The 21,189-nt window shown below is 52.1% G+C and overlaps 1 protein-coding gene across 2 annotated transcripts in view; it reads right to left on the reverse strand.

Moving 5' to 3' along the window:
* Nucleotides 1–210: 210 nt before the first annotated feature.
* Nucleotides 211–21,189, reverse strand: part of XKR7 (XK related 7) — a 28,824-nt gene continuing 7,845 nt past the window's right edge. Inside the window, exons 2-4 of one of the 2 annotated variants that reach the window (XM_030825403.1) lie at nucleotides 3,380–3,582; nucleotides 1,201–2,149; nucleotides 328–390 (exon numbers count right to left, since the gene is read on the reverse strand). In XM_030825403.1, coding sequence (XP_030681263.1) covers nucleotides 387–390; nucleotides 1,201–2,149; nucleotides 3,380–3,582 — 1,156 coding nt within the window. In that variant the 3' untranslated portion in view covers nucleotides 328–386. Of the gene's footprint in view, nucleotides 2,150–3,379; nucleotides 3,583–21,189 lie in introns of both variants that reach the window. The other variant, XM_030825402.1, reaches the window with a different exon arrangement.

Here is a 21,189-nt window from a genome sequence, read left to right on the forward strand (position 1 = left end):
TGGCTATGGACCAAGGTAACAGGGGCCTACAGCTCCCATGAGCCCCAGAAGTCTAGAATCAGAGCACCCATTCCTAGAAAATTCCATTCACACTGGGCTCTAGAACCTCTTCTCCCCCGCTACCATGACAGGTGCTAGCATCCCCCACAGCAGAGCAGCAGGGCTCCAATGTCCTCCTCCTCACAACAGAATACACAGATCAGAGTGGCTCCTGGGACATTTTATCAGCCTAGCCCTCTAGAACTCAATCTAGAACTAAGTGTGCTTCTGGATCAGTTCCTCTGATAAATGCGCTAAAACCTCACCTGCACTCGAGCCCAGGGATCTTTCCAGACATCTTATCTGCTGTATTGAAGACCTGTATCTAGAAGCCACGTTCCAGGTGCTCATCTAGAACAAAGAATGGCTCCTTCAAACACTTCACCCGAGGCGTGTGGAACCTCATCCTTCACAGAGCCCACAACAAGAGACGTCTCCTGAGGAGTTCATTCTTGTTTGCTATGCTCTGGATTGCAGGTTCCCCTCCCCCAAGTCTTCCACCCCTCCATGCTTCTGCCAGCCTAGACCCCCCCAGTTCTTTCTCCTATCCATTTCCAGCACTGCCAGCCCCCCACCCCAACACCCTGCCCCACCCCAACTCCCTTCTTCAGCTCCCTCTAGCCCTGGCTCCAGGCCTCAGATGCTACAGGAGCCATGACATCCCTGTCCACACAATGCTCCAACCTCACCCCATCCCTTCCACAGCCTCCTCCATCCTTCTCAGAGATCTTTTCCCACCATAAAGGCTGCCCACTCTCCACAACCCCTGAGGAGCACAGGGTCTAGGTCATGGACCCCAGACAGTGCCCTTTCTCTGGCAAGTCCAGCAGGTGCAACACATGGGCAACGCCAGGCAGGGGAGAGGTGTGGAGGCCCCATGAAAGCAGGGCAGCTCGAAAAGTGTAGCACCAGATGATTCCCCAGGCCCTGGGTCAGGGGAATTTAGGGAATGGGCCACAAGGCTGAAAACGGGGCCCAGGGCTGGGGCCTCCACAAGGCTGCCCCCTCCCCTGAAAGAACCCAAGAGTGGGGCCGCTCTACCCTTGGACCAACAGATCCACTCCCCCTTAGCCTGGTGGCCCTGAAATTCGGGGCTCAACACTGCGGTCGATGTGGGATCAGCCAAGCCTGTCCCTTTTGTGCAGGGACACTGTAGCCTACACTGTGGTCTCATACTCCAGCAGCTCCTGGGAGGTCCCCACACTCCGGTACTGCAACCGGGGCGTGGCAGGTGAGGAGTACTCCAGTGCCAGGATGGTCTTCCGGAGCCGGCGGTCAATAAAATGAGCATCCCACGCCGGGTACTTCTTGCGAGGCAAGTCAATCCGGATGACAGGCCCCTCTGTCCGCAAGGTGCGGGCCACTGGTGTGGGAGGCAAGCCAGGCCGCACCTGGAAGACAGGTGGGGTGGGGGTCCCTGCACGCTCTCCCGCCGAGGCCCCATCCCGCTCAGCACCTGTAGTCCTTGGCAGGGACCTGGGGGGACTCGTGATGGCGTCAGCGGGTGGGCCACAGGGCTCTGAGGCCTTACGGAAGATGCAACCAGGTGCCTGGGGACCCAGCATGGGCCCATTGGGGTGCAGGAGACAGTAGTAGACACACATGAAGAATATGCCCAGCGCAAAGCTGGAGGCCACTACGCAGACCATGATGAGCGAGTAGAAGTCAGTTGAGAAGTTGCGGCTGGAGTACCAGAAGCCGGTGAGCGCGGCATTCTCCAGCAGGACGATGCAGTGGTAGAGGGTCATGCGGCGGCGGCTGCGGCCCTCCTTGACGTTGAACCAGCAGAAGATGTAGATGATGCCCACCACCATGTTGTAGATGATCTCCTCCCACTTGGACATGCAGAAGTCCGTCTCCCCTTGGATGACCCAGAAGGTCATGACGCACCAGTGGGCCACGATGAAGATGCCAAAATAGAGCTTGTAGACGCTGGCGAAGAGCGCGAAGGCCAGGCCGCGGGCGGCAATGCTGAACAGGTGCCACAGTACCTGCGCCACGGCGCCCTTGTAGGACAGCGGCCGCTTGTCATCCCGCGAGTCCCGCAGCACCTTCTGGTAGGAGGCCAGCGTCCAGGCCAGAGACACAAGGGAGGCGGAGGTGGAGAGGGCTGTGGAGACAGGGCAGGGGCGGGGTGGGCTGGGTTAGGGGTGGGCTCGGGTTGGGGTCTGGGGAGAGGCGGAGGGTTCTGGGTCAGGAGCTGGGTTTTGAAGAGGTGAGGAAAGGAGCTGTGGATCAGCAGGGGTGTGGGGAAGGTCTGGGAGGTGGGGAGCTTCAAGAGCTACGATGAGGTGTGGTGAGGGTGCACGGGACTGGGTACTTCTGTAGGGTGGGAACATAAAGGGAGACGAAGATGGGGGTTTGGCCTCCATCTAGGACTCTGGTGTGGGGCTGTTAGGGTTCAGGGGTCTTGGTGGGAGGGTGGGAAATGAGGATCCAGGACTCTGGGAGTGGAAGAGGAGGTGAAGAGGAGGTCATGATTAGGGTGTGGAGCAGCCAGGAGGGGGCCATTAGAAGTCGTGGGCCACCAGGAGGAGGCCGGGCATGGAGAGGAATATATAGAGCTGAGCTGAGCAGAGCTGAGGGGTGGGGACGGGGAGACCCAAGGTGGGAAGCGTTGTGATTGGGACCCCGTAACTGGGCAAGGGATCCCCAGGGCCCTGAGGGGTGGTGATAGTCTTTTGGGACACTGAGGATGGGTTGGGCAGGGACTAGGTTGAGAGAGCATGGAGTGCTTCAGGGAGACAGGGGGATGTGATTTTTCTCTGATATTGAGGGGCTCTGTCATATGGAAGGGGCAAGGTGGGAAATTAACAGGGCCTGTAGGGAGGAGGAGGGGATAGGTGCCAGGACTAGGCCTGGGAGGGCCCCCTGGGGCCCCCCAGTGAAGGGGTAGGCTCTCTGAAAACTGATGGTGATTGGCCAGGTCTATGAGGCAGGGGGTCCCCAGGAGATGCAGGCTGGGATCAGGTTGGGGGAGGAAGTGGGCAGGGGATTCCCCAGAGGGTCTAAGGTGTTTGGATGGGAGATGGGGTTTGGTTGGCTCTGGCAACGAGGAAGGGAGGAGGGCAGGAGCACCCGGGGGGCTGATGGGTGTCGAGGGAGTGGAGGGGCCAGGTCCCTCCTCACTCTGAGTGTAAGTGGGCCATCGACGGGGACGCGGGGGTCTCGAGAGGCCTGGAGGGTGGTGAGGGTAGAAGGGGCAGGCCTCCCTAAACCCTGACTGAGTGAGCCCTGAGCCGGGATGGGGAAGCGCACAGGGCATCCCCAGGGAGCCTGAAGCAGGGGGAAAGGCCCGATGGGGCGGTCCCAGGCGCGGAGGGTGAAGGGGCGGGCTCACCCGGCAGCAGGTCGGGCGCGCCACCGCTGTGCACCAGCAGGCTGAGCTGCAGCACTAGCTGCGGCGCGCTGCGCAGGAAGGTCTCCAGCAGGCGCAGCATGCTCACGTCGGCGCTCTCGAACAGCATCCGCCAGTAGAAGTGGCGCCGCAGCTGCTCCCCGCGCCAGCGGCTCTGCAGCCCCAGGTACAGGGCGCGCAAGTACCTGCGGGAAGGACGCGGTGCTGAGGCTCCCGCGCGCTGGTTCCTCTCGCTCTGTCCCACCCGCCCCGAGCCGCCCGCAGGCGCAGGGGGCAAGTCACTCCCTACGCTGAGCCTGTTTCCTCAGCTGCGAAATGGGCATTTCGAAAGGATCACCTTATGAGGCTGCTGTTGAGGAGCACTGAATGGACTCATTAGCTTAGCGAGAGAACTGGCACTACGTGAAGTCTTTAATACAACAGCGGCATCGCCATTGTTCCTATAACGGTTGGGGCGTGCTTTCTTTGGAGGGTTACTGACACCTTGGAGTGCGCTGAGCTTATAATAGCCCTGTTACTCGTCCCTTATTTTGTTTTATTTTAGAGATGGGGTCTCATTCTGTCACCCAGGCTGGAGTGCAATGGTGCGATCTTAGCTCACAGCAACTTCAAACTCCTGGGCTCAAGGAATCTTCCCGACTCAGCCTCCTAAGTAGCTGGGACTGCAGGCATGTACCACTACACCAGGCTAATTTTTAATTTTTTTTCTGGCTATGTTGCCCAGGCTGGTCTTGAACTCCTGGCCTCGCCTCAAGCGATCATCCTGCTTTGGCCTCCCAGGGTGCTGGGATTACAGGCATGAGCCACCGCACACGGCCCAATCCCCATTTTGTAAGTGAGCAAACTGAGACCCAGAGAGGTATGTCATTTATCCAAGGTCACACAGCTAGGAAGCAGTAGAACCAGGGCCCAAACGCAGCCATTCTGGCCTCAGGGCCGGCACTCTAACCATTAGACAACACTGCCTCTGACTGTAAACCATAAAAAGTTTTGCTCACATAGGTTCCTTCCAGGAACAGTCCCTACTGCCTGGTGCCAGCCCGGGTTCTGTTGCCACCAGCAGCTCCCTGGCCTGTTCCCTTCTCAGTGCCCAGCTGAGGTGAAATCCTCACAGCTCAGTGCCCAGCTCTCACCCCAGGGTGCAAGGAAGGTGCTCACAGACATTTTTCCTTGGCATCTGAGACTGCTGCTTCCTCTCGTGCTACTTCTCCCAACAAACTCTATGGCTCTTCATGGCCACTCTGCACAGGTCACAGAGCCAGAGCTCACAATGTTCTCCCTCCTTGCTGAGGAATTGTACCTATTGTTTCCTCTCCCTAAAACACCCTGCCCTATCCCCTAACCCCATCCCGGCCCCAACCCGGGGTGACTCTTGCTTTTCTTCCAAGGCTCAGCTTTTGAACACAATTTTGTCCATAAAGCTTCCGCTGACCACCTTCCACCTAGGGTAAGGGCTTCTCCCAGGCTTCCGTCTAATCTAGCTAGCACTTGTCACAGTGGGTTGTAACTGCCTGGTTATGTGGGCATCTCCCCCATGCTGTGAGTACCTGGAGAATGACTGGACTGGCTTGCTAACTGCTGCATCCTCAGTTCTTAGCACACAGTAGGTGCTTAATCTATGTGGGCCGAATGAATGAAAGTGTACACGACGGCAGGCTTGTTGAACTGAATGGAATTCTAGTAACCCTATAGGGGGTACAGAAGGGACTCTGAAGTCCTGAGATCAATCCCACTTGGCTTCTAATTTACTGTGTGATCTTGAGCAAGACCCTCTCTGAGCCCTAGTTAATCCCTCCCAAAGTGGCGGTGAGGATTAAATGAACGAAAAGAAACTTTGCACACTATGAAGTGCAGTGCCCATGTAGGGTGAGAAGGGACCTATCCACACAGATCTCTGGGTCTGATTTCCCTTCTGCCCTGGTTCCTTGCCCAGAAGCTCCACTCCTGCAGCTACAGACCCTGCCACCTTCCCAGCGCCCCCTACTCCCGCCGGCTCCCGAAACTCTCTGATTCCCGGGGCAGGCACACTCTTTGCTGCAAACCAGAGGACTCTTCCAAAAGTGGCTTTCCCAGGAAACTAGGGGTGGTGTGTGTGTGTGTGTGTGTGTGTGTGTGGAGGGGGAATCCTTACACAGATTCTCTGACCCCACTGCCTGGATCTGAAACTGGGGAGCCAGGGATTTGGGGTCTATTCCCAGGGTGAAGCGCTGGCACTTCCAGGATGTTGTTTGGGAACCAGGGGACTCACTCTATTCACAGCCCAAGGGAGGAAGTCACAGTTCTCCCTGGATGTGGGGCCAGCTGATACCAAGTTTCCTCAAATGAGTATACTGGTCTTACCAGCTGTGTGGCCCTCTCAAAGCCTCAGTTTCTCCATCTGCCAATGAAAGGGATGAGTTTGATGACTCTGGAGATCCTTTCAGAGTGAATATTCTGGGACTCTCTCTGCAAAATGAGGCCAGGAACATCCCATTTAGGACCCTCCTCCTCCTCCCCATCCCTGGGTCATCCTGGCATCAGTCTATGGTGTAAACACACCGTCAACATAACACATGACAGGATTGGCAGCCAGGATGGGGAAGAGGGCTGTTCCCTCAGAAGCTGACTCTGGAAATGCAAAGCCCCCTCTGTCTAACACTCCTGTGCCATGCTGGAATTCTTTCAGCCATTTCCAGTCTGGTGCATCTATACCCACTGCTCACACGCTCCCCAGGACAGGGACCTCAGCCTGCTGCATCTATACCCACTGCTCACATGCTCCCCAGGACAGGGACCTCAGCTTCTGAGCAGCTCCAGGTCTGGATTGTATTTCTTCCAATAAGCAGAAATTTGTCTCCCTGTATCTTCCATTTTCTGGACTCCTGCTTACCCCACACATAAGGATCCCTGCAGCCAGAATGATTCATTCATGTAGCAGGTGGATTTTGACCACCTGCTCTGTGCCAGGCTGTGTGCCCGTATGTATCTCCCAGTCCCATGGAAGAGAGACAAGATAGGAGGTGAAATAATGCTATAAGATGCCTTGGAAGGAAGAAACATTTGATCTCAGTTTTTTTGTTTGTTTTTGTTTTGTTTTGTTTTGTTTTGAGACAGAGTTTCGCTCTTGTTGCCCAGGCTGGAGTGCAGTGGCGTGATCTCGGCTCGCCACAACCTCCGCTTCCAGGGTTCAAGCAATTCTCCTGCCTCAGCCTCCCGAGTAGCTGGGATTACAGGCATACGCCACCATGCCTGGCTAATTTTGTATTTTTAGTAGAGACGGGGTTTCTTCATGTTGGTCAGGCTTGTCTCAAACTCCCGACCTTAGGTGATCTGCCCACCTCAGCCTCCCAAAGTGCTGGGATAGCAGGTGTGAGCCACCACGCCCGGCCTGATCTCAGTTTTAAAGCATGGGTTGGCATTTGAAGGCACACAAGAGATGGAAGGTCATTCCAGGTGGAAGAATCAGCTGAAGCAAAGGCTCAGAGGCCTGAAAGAATTTGGCATTTTAGGGGAATGGCCAGAGGTTTGCTGGGCCTGGACAAGGGGTTTTAATGGGCAGGGACATAAGGTGACTAGAATTGTGAAGGACATGAAATTCTGGACTGAAGAGTTCAGATTTTATTCTCTATCTGAATGCCATCCCAGAATCAGGGGTGATGAGCTTGGCTCAGTGGCTTAGAAAGCTTGCCATGGAGGCTGGCTTGGAGGAAAGCCAGGAGAGGATGGGGTTTGGTCCAGGTCTGAAATTACAGGGCTGAGCTAAGGCAGGGGATACAGGAAGGGCAGAGAGAGATCTGGAGATGGCCAGAGGTGGGGGCTGGGGGAGAAACCAAGATGGCCCTTAGAACTTCTGAGGGCCTAGAATACAGGCCGTCTTTCCTAGCCTCCATCCCCACTGCCGCCACATTCCCTTCCCCTTCCTGCGGCTCTGGCTTTGACTAGGAAGGAGAGACCAGCTGGTCCAATGTGAAGGGGCCTGGGGAGTTGGGGGAAGGTGACACCCTGGAAGTTTCTCTCAGGCTGGAAGACCATCTGTTTCCGGGCCCGGGTCAGCATGAGAGAGGCCCTGGCCCCCGGCCAGCATCCATCACTACCTGACGGGCCACCTGCCCACCTCCCTGCCCACTCCTGCCCCCTCCTCTGCCAGCTCCTAGCTAACCACAGACAAAGGGCTCACACAGCCCAGGGCCACCGTGAGCAGGAGCAGGGATGAAGGAAGAGAAGAGAGGAGGCCTCTGAGTCCCAGGAATGTGGGGTCAGTGGGGAGTGTGGAAAGACCACACTGTGGTCTGGGGATAAAAGGCCTGGGTTCTGCCTCGCTCTGCCCCTTTTGGCAACAGGACCAAAACTGTGGCTGTTCCTTCCAGCCAGCACGGAAAGCTCTCTGCCAAGGGCCTGTGAGATTTTCATGGTCCTAGGAAAATGTTTGAAGCCTGAAAAAAAAAAAATTGGCTCCAAAACACAGGGAAAAACTACAGAATCAAAATTAATAAATGTTTAATTAAATATGTGCAAAACAGAACATGATGTCAGCCAGTCAACTACAATTTGGCTTTTATCTGGTCATATATAATTTACATGGGATGTATGATGTAGCTGCATTTTAATATGCTTGATAGATGTGGTGCCCACAAAGGTCTTAAAACAGTCCTGCCCAGGACATGCAACCTAATTTCCCTGGCCCTCAGTTTCCCTTCTCTAAAATGGGAATGGCACTTGCCATTCTGCTTATACATAGCCACTGGGGTAAGGATGAGGGAGGAAAGGTAGCAACGGCTGGCATGTGGGTTTGATTCCCAGCCCTGTCCCGGACCTGCTGTGTGACCTTGGGTAGTCTCTCCACCTCTCTGAGCTTTATTTTCCTCCTTGTTGTGAGCATTAAATGAGTGTGATGGGGCAGGGTGCAGTGGCTCACGCCTGTAATCCCAACACTTTGGGAGGCCGAGGTGGGTGGATCTCTTGAACCGGAGAGTTTGCGACCAGTCTGGGCAACACAGTGAGTCCCTGTCTCCACACACACACACACACACACACACACACACACACACACACGCAATGAAGTTAAAAATAGTTTATAAACTATAAAGGGTGTCCATAGAGGGAGTAGCGTACACTGGGCAGGGGCCGCTGGCTCCTTCTCACCACCAAGCAACCTCTCTTGAAACCTCCTCCAAGAAGTCCACCCTATCCCACATCCCACTCTGAAATGAAGTTGAAAGAAGCTGATCTTCACCCAAGGGAAGAACACCACACCTCAGGGAAGGGAATCCAGATTGGGGGTGGTGTACATCTCATCTTCTCCAAAATTATCCCCAGGCCAGGTGTGGCGGCTCATGCCTGGAATCCCAACATTTTGGGAGGCCAAGACGGGAGGATCACTTGAGCCCAGGAGTTCAAGACCAGCCTGGGCATCACAGAGAAACCCCATCTCTACAAAAAATTTACAAATTGGCCGATGTGGTGGCGTGTGCCTGTAGTCCCAGCTACTCAGGAGGCTGAAGTGGGAGGATCGCTTGAGTCCAGGAGTTTGAGGCTGCAGTCAGCCATGACTGCACCACTGCACTCCAGCCTGGGTGACAGAGTAAGACCCCGTCACTAAAAGACAACAAAATCCCCAGTCTGTCTATGTCTCCTCTGCTACAACCTGTGCAGGCCACAGTCATCTTGCCTGGGTGACCACGTCAGCCTTCTGTGTGGGCTGCCCGCATCCACTCCTGCCTCCCTACAGTCCATTCTCCACATGGCAACCAGCAGGATATTTTTAAAACCTGTCAGATCATGTCATTCCCCTTCGCAAAGACTTCCAAGGGCCTCCCATCACACTTGGAATAAAACCCACGCTTCTCCCCTCGGCGTGCAGGCCCTAAACCATCTGGCCCTGCCTGTTTCTCTCACCTCATCTCAAACCACTGTCCCACTTGTTCCTGACACTCCAGATGCGCTGGGGGGGGGGCGGTCCTAAAACTCAGCCAGACTTGTGCCTGGCTCAGGACGTCTGCACTTGCTCTGCCTGGAATACCCCTTTCCCAGATCCTCCCGTGGCTGGCTCCTCATCAGCTCACACCTTCTCAGAGAGGCCTCCCAGGCCACCCTTGCCAACTCACTCTAGTCTACCACACCCCCCTGTCTTATTTTCTTCTTAACCTACACTATGAAATCACCATTTATTTATTTATTTTCCATTCTCCCACTGTGAATCCACGAGGGCAGGGATCTCGTCTGTCTTGGTCACGCCCGTGTCCCCAGCATCAGTGCCTGTACAATAGGCACTGATGCATTATTGAGTAGGCACTGACTATGTGCTGAATGAATAAATGTGAGTATCTGTGTGCATCTCCCTCCTGACCTTACAGGGCTCTGGGGTTTCTCTGCTTGAAGTTGCAAAGAGCCAGGACACCTCACAGGCTCCTCCTGCCCTTGCTGACTCATTCTTGTCCTTCTTTCAACAGGAAGCCCTCCCTGATGCCCCTCTAGCCCAGTTAGGCCTCACTTTCTCTAACAGCTCTCAGGCTTGAACTGCGTGAAGCCTGAAGTGAGCCAGACACTGCAGTCCGTGCTGTTAACCTGACAGGCAACTTCTGCTGTCCCCATTTTATAGATGAGGAAACAGAGGCCCTCAGTCTGTTTGGAATCTAACTTACTGACCCCCCAGTCTTGTGCTCAGAGAAGAAGCTTGTTCAGGAAGAAACTGGAAGAGCAGATGAGTGTACATCTCAAAAGTGTACAAGTGGAGGCAAAAAAGCCACACTTAGCGAGAAGAGTAGAAGCTAGAGTATGAAATCCCTCCTGTCAGGGACCCAAAAACCTGTCTCTTCTGAACCTCACTGCCTCCGTGAACAGGTAGCAGGGTCGAGAAATAAATAGGAGCTCATTCCCTTCTCCCCAGGCCCATCCTACCCTCCTCACAGGAACTTTCCAGTGTCTCCCAGTCCCCCAGAGTTTGGGGGCTTCTCTCTAATGGGCAGGAGGGGAAAAGGACGAAGGGATCCCATGTTCTTGAGAAGCCAGGAAGCTTCTGGCAACGTCTGCATCACCTCATCTCTCTCCTGTTCTTTGTTCCTGAGTCACCCCAAGTCTCTGGTTCTAGGTCAGAGTTTCTGGCCTGTACCTCAGTCCATTCAGACAGTCAAACCTGGGCCCAAGCCTGGACCCATCCCTTTGACCTCAGACCTGAGTCATTGTCTCTGTGGCTCAGATCAGCCTGTCTATTGTGTCTGTCCCTTGAATGCAGGGCCAGCCTATTTATCATTCCTGCATTTCTGTCAGGAGTCTGTTAGTCAGTCAGTCTCACCCTGGAATCCTGGCTCAGTCCCTGGCTCAGTTCCAAAATCCTGGAATCCTGTCCCTTGGACTGTGGGTCACATAGTCTCTCAGATATTGGTCTGACCCTGTGATCCTGGGTCAGCCTGTCTGCCTGCCCTTAGAGGCCAGGAGCTTCAGTCTCTGTCCCCTGGATGCCAGACAGCCTGTCTATCCTGTGAATACGAGGTCTGCTTTTCTGTCTGTCTTGATACTGGGTCCGCTTGGTGGTCTGTCTGTCTGTGTCTTGAATGCTGGATCCGTTTGGTGGTCTGTCTGTCTGTCTGTGTCTTAATACTGGGTCTTCTTGGAGGTCTGTGTGTCTGTGTCTTGATACTGGGCCTGCTTTGTGGTCTGTCTGTCTGTATCTTGGATGCTGGGTCTGTTTGGTGGTCTGTCTGTCTGTGTCTTGGATGCTGGGTCTGCTTGGTGGTCTGTCTGTGCCTTGGATACTGGATCTGTTTGGTGGTCTGTCTGTCTGTGTCTTGGATGCTGGGTCTGCTTGGTGGTCTGGTTGGTGGTCTGTCTGTCTGTGCCTTGGATACTGGATCTGTTTAGTGGTCTGTCTGTCTGTCTGTGTCTTGGATGCTGGGTCTGCTAGGTGGTCTGTCTGTCTGTGCCTTGGATGCTGGATCTGTTTGGTGGTCTGTCTGTGTCTTGGATGCTGGGTCTGCTTGGTGGTCTGTCTGTCTGTCTGTCTGTGTCTTGGATGCTGGGTCTGCTTGGTAGCCTGTCTGTCTGTGTCTTGGATGCTGGGTCTGCTTGGTAGCCTGTCTGTCTGTGTCTTGGATGCTGGGGCTGCTTGGTGGTCTGTTTGTGTCTTGGATGCTGGGTCTGCTTGGTAGTCTGTCTGTCTGTGCCTTGGATACTGGATCTGTTTGGTGTTCTGTCTGTGTCTTGGATGCTAGGTCCACCTGGTGGTCTGTCTGTCTGTGTCTTTTAGTCCCTCGACTGCTTGGTCCATCTGCTGATTTGTTGCTCAGCTCGTGGCTTGGCGTGACTGCCAGTTTTCCGGCCATCCTCCCCTGCCTGCTCCTCCTCTCCCTGACTCTGGGTCTCTCTCTGTCTGTCTGTGTCTCTCACATCCTCAGCTCCTCCATCTGTCGGTCTCAGCATTTCCGAGTGTGTTCTCGCCCCTCCCCACTCCCCCTCACAGCTCTGGGCCAAACACACAGCAGCTTCCAGCGGCTCCCCCGCTGCCTCTCCATCCAGGAACCACCCTCATTCTGGCTAGCTCCCTAGTCTCAATGCGGGCCAGGGTCTGCAGACCCCTATAGAGTGAACAGAGTGAGGCTGGGAGGCAGATGGGAGAGCCAGGGCTGATGGGCAGGGGCAGGACATCCCCCAGCTGAGCCCATAGTTAGTCTGTAGGTCTTCAGGGGGACAGTGTGCAGCGGTTACTAATGAGGATAACAGCCCACATTTACTGAGTCCCAACTGGATGACAGGCTGTGCTGAGACTTTTTATACATATGAACATATCCATCCCTCTTAACAAATCTTTGAAGTGGAGACTACCATTATCCTTATTTCACAGATGAGAAACATACCTAGAAAGGGACCAGGACTTGTCCCAAGTCACACAGCAAGTTAGTGCCAGATCTAGGACTCAGCCCTGGCTCTTCATGGCCTCCTGAGCCAGAGCAGGGATGAGGAAGGACAAGTCTTATCCCATGGGATTCCCCTGTTGCCTCAGCTGCCTACGTGGCAGCTTCCCTCGTGTGGAGGGTGTGTGGTACGGCTGCCCGGCAGGATCCTGATAGGACCCCAGTAAGACACGATGGACCTCAGGTTTCACTTGGGATTATATGGGTTTAGAGAAAACTGGGAGATGGGCAACAATAGTTAGTGGAGAGTCAGGAGACCAGGGTGATTCCGGGAAAGCCCAGCTCCTCGATGGGCCTCAATCTTCCTCTATAAAATGGGCCCAAGTAACTGATTCTTGTCTACTTCTTCCCTGGGGTGCTCGCTTCCATCCTTGCCCTCTTCAAGCCTGGTCTTCACACAACAGCAGGGGGATCTTGTAAACTCCTAGGTCAGGGCAGGCCACTCCCCACTACTTGTTTTTCTTTTTTTTGAAATGGAGTCTCGCTCTTGTCACCCAGGCTGGAATGCAGTGGCATGATCTTGGCTCACTGCAACCTCCGCATCCTGGGTTCAGGTGATTTTCGTGCCTCAGCCTCCCGAGTAGATGGGATTACAGGCATGTGCCACCACACCTGGCTAATTTTTGTATTTCTAGTAGAGACAAGGTTTCACCATGTTGGCCAGGCTGGTCTCAAACTCTTGACCTCAAGGGATCCACTTGCCTCGGCCTCCCAAGTGCTGGGAGTGAGCCACTGTGCCTGTCCACTCCCCACTATTTATTTATTTGTTTGTTTATTTATTTATTTATTGAGACAGAGTCTTGCTCTGTCACCCAGGCCGGAGTGCAATGGCATGATCTCGGCTCACTGCAACCTCTCCCTCCCGGGTTCAAGCAATTCTCCCTGCCTCAGCCTTCCAAGTAGCTGGGATTACAAGCACCTGCCACCATGCCTGGCTAATTTTTGTATTTTTAGTAGAGACAGGGTTTTGCCCTATTGGCCAGGATGGTCTCGAACTCCTGACCTCAGGTGATCCGCCTGCCTCGGCCTCCCAAACTGCTAGGATTACAGGCATGAGCCACTGCGCCCGGCCCCCACTACTTTTAAAATTAACTCTTCACCATGACCCTTGAGGCCCAGGAGGACACAACCTTTGTCCCTCCCGGGGACCCTCTCCCACCACCCTCCCTCTCTCCCATGCTCCAGTTCCTGCTTCCTGAACACACCAAGCTCACTCCAACCCCAGGGCCTCTGCCTAGAATGGTCCTCACTAACGCCTGTCAAACTCTCATTCTCCCATCTCAGCTCAGTGTCACCTATTCAGAGAGCTTTCCCAGCCGTCCCCCTCACCACTGCCTGTAACCCCGCAAAGCACTTCTGCAGCCCCTCTGGTCACTTTCTGTCATGTTACCCTGTTTTTTTAAGTAACACATATCACAACCTGAAACCATCTCATTTTCTTGTTTACATATTTATTGCCTGTCTTTCCCCTAGCACTGCAGGCTCCATGAGAGTGGGGACCATGTTTATGACTGTGCCTAGTGCCTGGCACATCGTTAATGCACAGTCATTTGTTGAGTGAGTGAATGAATGAAGAGAGTGAATATACTTTATAAACTCTGCTTTGTAAACTTCTTTAGTAAAAGTAGCCAAGAACAGAGGGAAAGAACCCAGGTGAGAGAGTCAGGCCTGGGCTCAGATCCTAGCTCCAGCTCTTACTGACTATGTAGCCCCAGGCAAGTTGCCTCCCCTCTCTGGACCCATCAGCCCAATACCCATTTACAGGGTAGCTGTGAAATCAGAAAGTAGTAATGTGTGTAAAACGCCCAGCTCAGTGTTGGGCACTTGATCAATGGAAGGTTTCAAGGAGCTTTTTGAATCAGAGGCCCCATCAGTAAGAAGGAAGTTTGGTTTCTGGCACAGCTGAGACCCACTCCTAGGCTGGCTTTCCCCTGGTGCTCGTCGAACCTGTCCCCAAGGGACACTGGGTCAGAAAGCTCCTTTGGGACAGGTTCTCAGGGCAAGTATTCTTTGGGGTCTCTGCCTGCCCCCCAGAAAATAACTACCACTCATCAAATACCTTTTATATGTACTTTGCTAAAATCCTCACTGTAGTCTTGTGAGGTTCGTGGACATAATCTCCATTTTCCAGATGAGGAAACTTAGTGTCAGAAAAGGGAAGGTTCATTTGAGATTTATTCACCATGCATTTTTTTTTTTTTTTTTTTTTTTGAGACAGAGTCTCTCTGTCGCCTGGGCTGGAGTGTAGTGGCTCGATCTCAGCTCACTGCAACCTCCACCTCCTGGATTCAAGTGAGTCTCTTGCCTCAGCCTCCCGAGTAGCTGGGATTACAGGCATGCGCCACCACACCCCAGCTGATTTGTGTATTTTTAGTAGAGACAGGGTTTCGCCATGTCAGCCAGGCTGGTCTCGAACTCCTGACCTCAGGTGATCCACCCACCTCAGCCTCCCAAAGTGCTAGGATTACAGGCATAAGCCACCATGCCCAGTCCACCAAGCACTTTTGAGTACCTACTGTGTACGCCAAACTGTGCTAAAATGGCTCGTGGACACAATGGTGTGCAAGACAGATCCAACCCACTGGTGGAACTCAGTTTAATGGGGACCTGAAGATTAACTAAATCATCATGTAAACATGTAACAACAAGCATGTTCCATGGGCTCCAGAAATGCTCCAAACAGAGGTCCCTGCTTCAGCACTGTGGATGACAGTGCTATTGGAGGAGAGCCAGGCCCAGCTTGGGAAGGGTATGGCAGTCAGGGAAGGCTTTCTAGAGGAGGTGACTACTGAGCCATGATCTGAAGCAGACATAGGAGTTAACCAGGTAAAGGAGGCAGAGAAGGGAGCCTCTGGCTGAGGAAACAACGTAGGCAAAAGTCCTGAGGTGGGAGGGAGCGGTAAGTGGTCAGAATGGCTGCTGTCAGAGAAGGAGGGAGAAGGAGGGGAAGAAAGCACTTCATGAAGTGGAGATGTGAACCATGGTGAAGTATTTGGTCTTTATCTTTTGTTTTTTATTTGTTTGTTTGTTGGTTTGTTTGTTTTTAGACAGAGTCTCGCTCTGTTGCCCAGGCTGCAGTGCAGTGGCACGATCTCAGCTCACTGCAACATCTACCTCCCAGGTTCAAGCGATTCTCCTGCCTCAGCCTCCTGAGTAGCTGGATTACAGGTACATGCCACCATGCCTGGCTAATTTTTGTATTTTTAGTAGAGACAGCGTTTTGCCATGTTGGCCAGGCTGATCTCAAACTCCTGACCTCAGGTGATCCACCCGTCTCAGCCTCCCAAAGTGCTGGGATTACATGCGTGAGCCACCGTGCCTGGCTGGTCTTTATCTTTTTTGTTGTTGTTGTTGTTGAGACAGGGTCTTGCTCTGTTGCCCAAGCTGGAGTGCAGTGGTGCCATCTCAGCTCACTGCAACCCCTGCCCTCCGGGTTCAAGTGATTCTTCTGCCTCAGGGCCATCCCAAGTAGCTGGGACTTCAGGTGTGGGCAACTACACCCAGCTGATTTTTGTGGTTTTTTTTTTGTAGAGACAGGGTTTCACCATGTTGATGGGGCTGTTCTCAAACTCCTGACCTCAAGTGATCACCTCCCTATGCCTCCCAAAGTGCTAGGATTACAGGCATGAGCCACAGCACCCGGCCTTTTTTTTTTTTGAGACAGAGTCTCACTCTGTTACCCAGGCTGGAGTGCAGTGATGAGAGCACAGCTCATTGCGGCCTCGACCTCCTGGGCTCAAGCAATCCTCCCACCTCAGCCCCCTGAGTAGCTGGGAACATAGGCATATGCCACCATGCCAGGATATATTTTTTAAAATTTTTAGTAGAAATGAGGTCTCTCTATGTTGCCCAGGCTGGTCCCGAACTCCTGAGCTCAGGCAATTCTCCTGCCTTGGCCTCCCAAAATGCTGGGATTACAGGTGTGAACCACCATGCCCGGCCTCGTCTTTATCTTAAGAGTGAGGGAGAGCCACAGGAAGGTTTTAAACAGGGAAGTGACAAGATTAGATACCACTTCTGCATGTTAGAGGAAGCATCCTGGCTGTGGGGAACAGATTGCAGGAGGACAAGGGTGAAAGACAGGAGACCAGTTGCCAGGTGAGAGGTAAGTATGGCCCGGACACAAGGGAATAGAGTCTAGAGCCATTAGAGAAATGACTTGCCCAAGGTCACATGGCCGGAAAGCATCAGAGTTGCATCCCAAACCAGGGCTGGCCGACTCCCCCATTTCACCATGGGGCATGGGAACCCAAATCTGGTCTATGGGTTCTCTAGGAAACATTGGGTTCCCAGCTATATAGCCTCCTCACCTGCAATGAAGCCCCAGAATCTTTTGTGGGGGGTTGGGAGGATGGCCCTGAGGCCTCCTCCCCATCTGCCTACCCCTTAATGTTGAGTGCTCCTGCAAGAATACAAAATAGGACCTTCCTGGGGTTGTCAGCCAAATGAGTCATAAATGTCAGTAAAGAATGTGATTTTACACGTTTGGCTCCCATTTCATGTGGTGCTGGGAGCTGGAGCTGGGCTGTCTCCCTCCTCCTTAGCAGCCCCCTACAGAGTCACAGCACCTTTTTTTTTGTTGTTTTTTTTTTTTTTTTTTTTTTTTTTTTTTTCTGGGCTAAAGCCAAACATTTCCCAGCCACTAATTTTAGGCCCTAACTGAGAAGCTGAGACCCTCTCCCATCCCACTCACCCTCATCAGCTCCCAGCCAGCGTCCCTCTTTTGCACAGCAGAGGAATGGGCAGCCCCTCTTCAACAAAGCATTTGGGGACTAGGTTCTGGCCTCCCACATCCCTCACTGTATGAGTGCAGCCAGCTCTCCTCTCCTCTCTGGACCTCAGTTTCCCCATCTGTGAAATGGGTGCAGAGCAGAGACTAAAACCCAGGACCCCATACTCTAGCCCAAGGCCTTTTGTTCCCCCTTTCTCTCTTTGCTTGATATCCTCATGTGGAGTTGGTATGTCATAAGCCAGTGGGGGAGGGGGTTAGATTCCATCCTCCTGATGGCATCTGAAGGTATCACGGGACCAAGGCAGGGAGAAAACATCACTTCTATCTGCCCCTATTCTGGGTGTGAGATTCTACATGGTAGCCAGGGTCTCAAATGCCAATGCTTAAAGGGGCTCAGCTGCTATCATTATGAGGGACTGGGGAACTATGTGGCCTGTCTACAGAGGCAGCCGCCTGTCAGTTCCAGCCAACTGATGCCGTGGGAGAATATGAGCCCAACATGGCTGGAGTTTCAATTTTTCAAGAATAGGTGGATATTAGGATATTTATGCAAAAAGAAAAACAAGGGAAAAATCTCAATTTGGAAATGTTCACAACAAATTAAAGAAATACTATATGAATTTTTAAGAAATTAGGCTGGTGTAGTGGCTTATGCATGTGATCCCAGCACTTTGGGAGGCCAAGGTGGGAGGATCTCTTGAGCCCAAGAGTTCGAGGCTTCAGTGAGCCATGATTGTGGCACTGCACTCTTGCCTGGGTGGCAGAGTGAAAACTTGTCTCTTTAAAAAAAAAAAAGAAAAAAAGAAATCATAATTCCATTTTGTAGGTGTGATAGCAGTATTACATATTTTAACAATTTTTTTTTTTTTTTTTGAGACAGAGTCTCACTCTGTCGCCCAGGCTGGAGTACAGTGGTGTGATCTCAGCTCACTGCAACCTCCACCTCCCAGGTTCAAGCAATTCTCCTGCCTCAGCCTCCTGAGTAGCTGGGACTACAGGCGTGCGCCACCATGCCCGGCTAATTTTTGTATTTTTAGTAGAGATGGGGTTTCACCATGTTGGCCAGGCTGGTCTTGAACTCCTGACCTCAAGTGATCTTCCCACCTCGGCCTCCCAAAGTGCTGGGATTACAGGCATGAGCCACCAGGCCCAGCCACTTAGCGATGTTTTTGAAGTCTATCTTTTTAGAGATGTTTGAGATTTGCTTGAAAATAACATGGAAGGGAAGGAAATGGAGTGGGGCCTGCAACTATGCTCTCCAACACCTACATGTTCAACACTTGCCATGTATGATTATTTAGATTTTGATTAACTACAAGTAAATAATTACAAGTAAAGAGTTTAAAATTTAGTTCCTCAGTCATACTGGCCACATGCCAAGTGCTCTATAGTGGCTACTATATTGGATAGTGCAGAGATAGGACATTTTCATGGCTGCAGAAAGTTCTACTGGATGGTGCTGCCCTAGATAAAACGAGGTTGGCCAGGAATCAATAATTGTTGAAGAGAGGTGGTAGGGGATCATTATCCCATTTCCTCGACTTTTTCATGTGTTTAAATTTTTCTGTAATGAAAGGTTTTAATAAAAAGTAGGAGAAGAACCAGCACAGTGGCTCACGCCTGCAATCCCAGCACTTTGGGAGGCCAAGGCAGGAGGATCACTTGAGCCCAGGAGTTCAAGACCAGGCTGGGCAATATAGTGAGACCCTGCCTCTACAAAAAAAATGCTTTAAAATTAGCTGGGCATGGTGGTGTGCACCTGTAGTCCTAGCTACTCAGGAGGCTGAGGCAGGAGGATCGCTGGAGGCTGAGGCAGGAGGATCGCTTGAGTCTGGGAGGCGGAGGCTAGAGTGAGCTGAGATTGTGCCACTGCACTTCAGCCTAGGCAACAGAGCGTGATCATCTCAAAAAGCAAAAAAAAAAAAAAAAGTAGGAGAAAAAATCCTTTGCGGACCAAACCAACACTCTTGAGGCTGGATTTGCCCATAGGCCACTGACTTGCAACCTGTGGTCCGGTGGTTAAACATCATGGAAGCAAGTATCATAAAGTCCCAAGGATAGAGCTACAGACACTTAGAACTAAGGGGCTTTAGAGATCATCTAGTTTATCCTCCAGACTGAAGCAGGGGTCCCTGCTACAGCATCCCTGCCAAAGTTAGCCACTTCCATCTGGACACCTCTGCTGATGTGGAGTTCACACCCTCGGGAACAGCCTGATTGACAGTGTGTTCTTGCTTCTATTCCAAAGACTGTGCCTCCCTTTACTTTGAGTTCGCATCTGCCCTCACACTATCTCTGGAGCCATAGAACAACTCTCCTTCCTTGATAGGGGGTCAGTGGGTGAGAGTTAGGACCCCTTATGCCCCTGTCCTAACCCCATCTTGTTACTAAACAAGTAAGATGGGCTGTGACTTGGGCCAATAATAATAGTCATTGTAGTAGATGTTTTCGGGGGATATACTACGTGACAAGCCCTGTGCATTTACATTATCTCAAGACATCCTTATAAGCACCTTAAGATGTGGATACTATCACTATCCCCATTTCACAGGTGAGACAGGAGCTGTGGCTGGTGGAGCAACTTCCCCAGAGTCACGCAACTAGGATGTCATGGCTCCTTGATCTGCGCTGGTGCCCCAAGCTCTCAGCTACTCTGCTTTCTTGTCCAAGTCCCAGGAAAATTCACCAGAATTCTGAAGTTACTTTACAGATGGAGTAACTGAACCCTAGGTGGCGAAGTGACTTGTCCAAGATTCTGATGTCAAAGGTTCAATCCAGTTCACACCAACATTTATTGAGTACCTACTGCATACAAGGAACTTGACTTCCTCCATCTCCTAAGTCAGCCACATCTGTATCATTCTGGGAACTCAACCCAGGGTTGTTCCTATTACCTCCTCTTTCCTTAGCCTTAGGCCGTGGACAGTTTTAAAGGCTGTGGATGTAGGCCTAACAGACCTCAGTGCTGTGTCCACAACTGCAGAAAGCTCCCACATTCAGCACCCCGCACTTCATCTACAGACCCAAAGCCTGCTTCAACTGGCTTCATGTTACAAGAACCCACCATAGACCTCACCAGAGCTGGCTGGGTGCAAGGCCACCAACAGTCACAGAGGATCTACTCTGGGCTAGTCACCATGGGAGACCGAGAGAAAAAGGGACAAAGCCTCAACTCCCCAGGGGTTTGTGATCCCGTGGGAAAGCCAGCCAGGTGGGTAGATGATCACAACAAAATGTGATCAGCGCTGTGGGGTAAAGAGGAATGAGTAACTGTGCCTGGGGAGGAAGTCTGAGGGGAAGAACCCAGAATGTTAACAGTGGGGACTTTACATTAAAATACAAATTTAAAAATACTTTTCTGGCCAGGTGTGGTGGCTCACGCCTGTAATCCCAGCACTTTGGGAGGCCGAGGCAGGTGGACCACCTGAGGTCAGGAGTTCGAGACCAGTCTGGCCAATATGGTGAAACGCCATTTCTACTAAAAATACAAAAATTAGCTGGGTGTGGGGGTGGGCACCTGTAATCCCAGCTACTCGGGAGGCTGAGGCAGGAGAATCGCTTGAACCTGGGAGGCAGAGGTTGCAGTGAGCCGAGATCGAGCCACTGCACTCCAGCCTGGGAGACAGAGCAAGATTCTGTCTCAAAAAAATAAAAATAAAAATAAAAATACTTTCTGATATTTTTTCTTGTGCTTCTCTAAACAATACATGATTGATTGTTTGTAAGAATACACTTAACTAGCAGAAGACAGTATAGCTTGGTGGTTCCACATGTGGGTTTGGGAGCCTGACCTCACAGCTTCAAACCCTAGCTTTGCTCCTTATGAATTGGAAGGCCACTCTTCTCTGTGCCTCAATTTCCACATCTGTAAAATGGGGCCAATAATGCTAGCAAACACTAACTGAGCACCACTATGTGCTGAGTACTGTGCAGAGCACATATATATTAATTGAATCAGTCTTCACAATGGAGACCTGGGTAGGGATTGTTATGATGCCCATTTCACAGATGACAAAGCTGAGGTCCAGAAAGGTTAAGTGACTTGCTCAAACCCACACAGCTCTTATGTGGCAGAGCCAGGGTTTTGGGTCTACAGTTCTTCTTCTTCATCCTTGCAGTGTCTACCTGGCAGGACTGTCAAGAGAAATGATCGAATCTAAGTCTTAATAAACAGT

This window comes from Nomascus leucogenys, chromosome 13 (genome assembly GCF_006542625.1).
Source record: "Nomascus leucogenys isolate Asia chromosome 13, Asia_NLE_v1, whole genome shotgun sequence".
Taxonomy (NCBI): Eukaryota; Metazoa; Chordata; class Mammalia; order Primates; family Hylobatidae; genus Nomascus; species Nomascus leucogenys.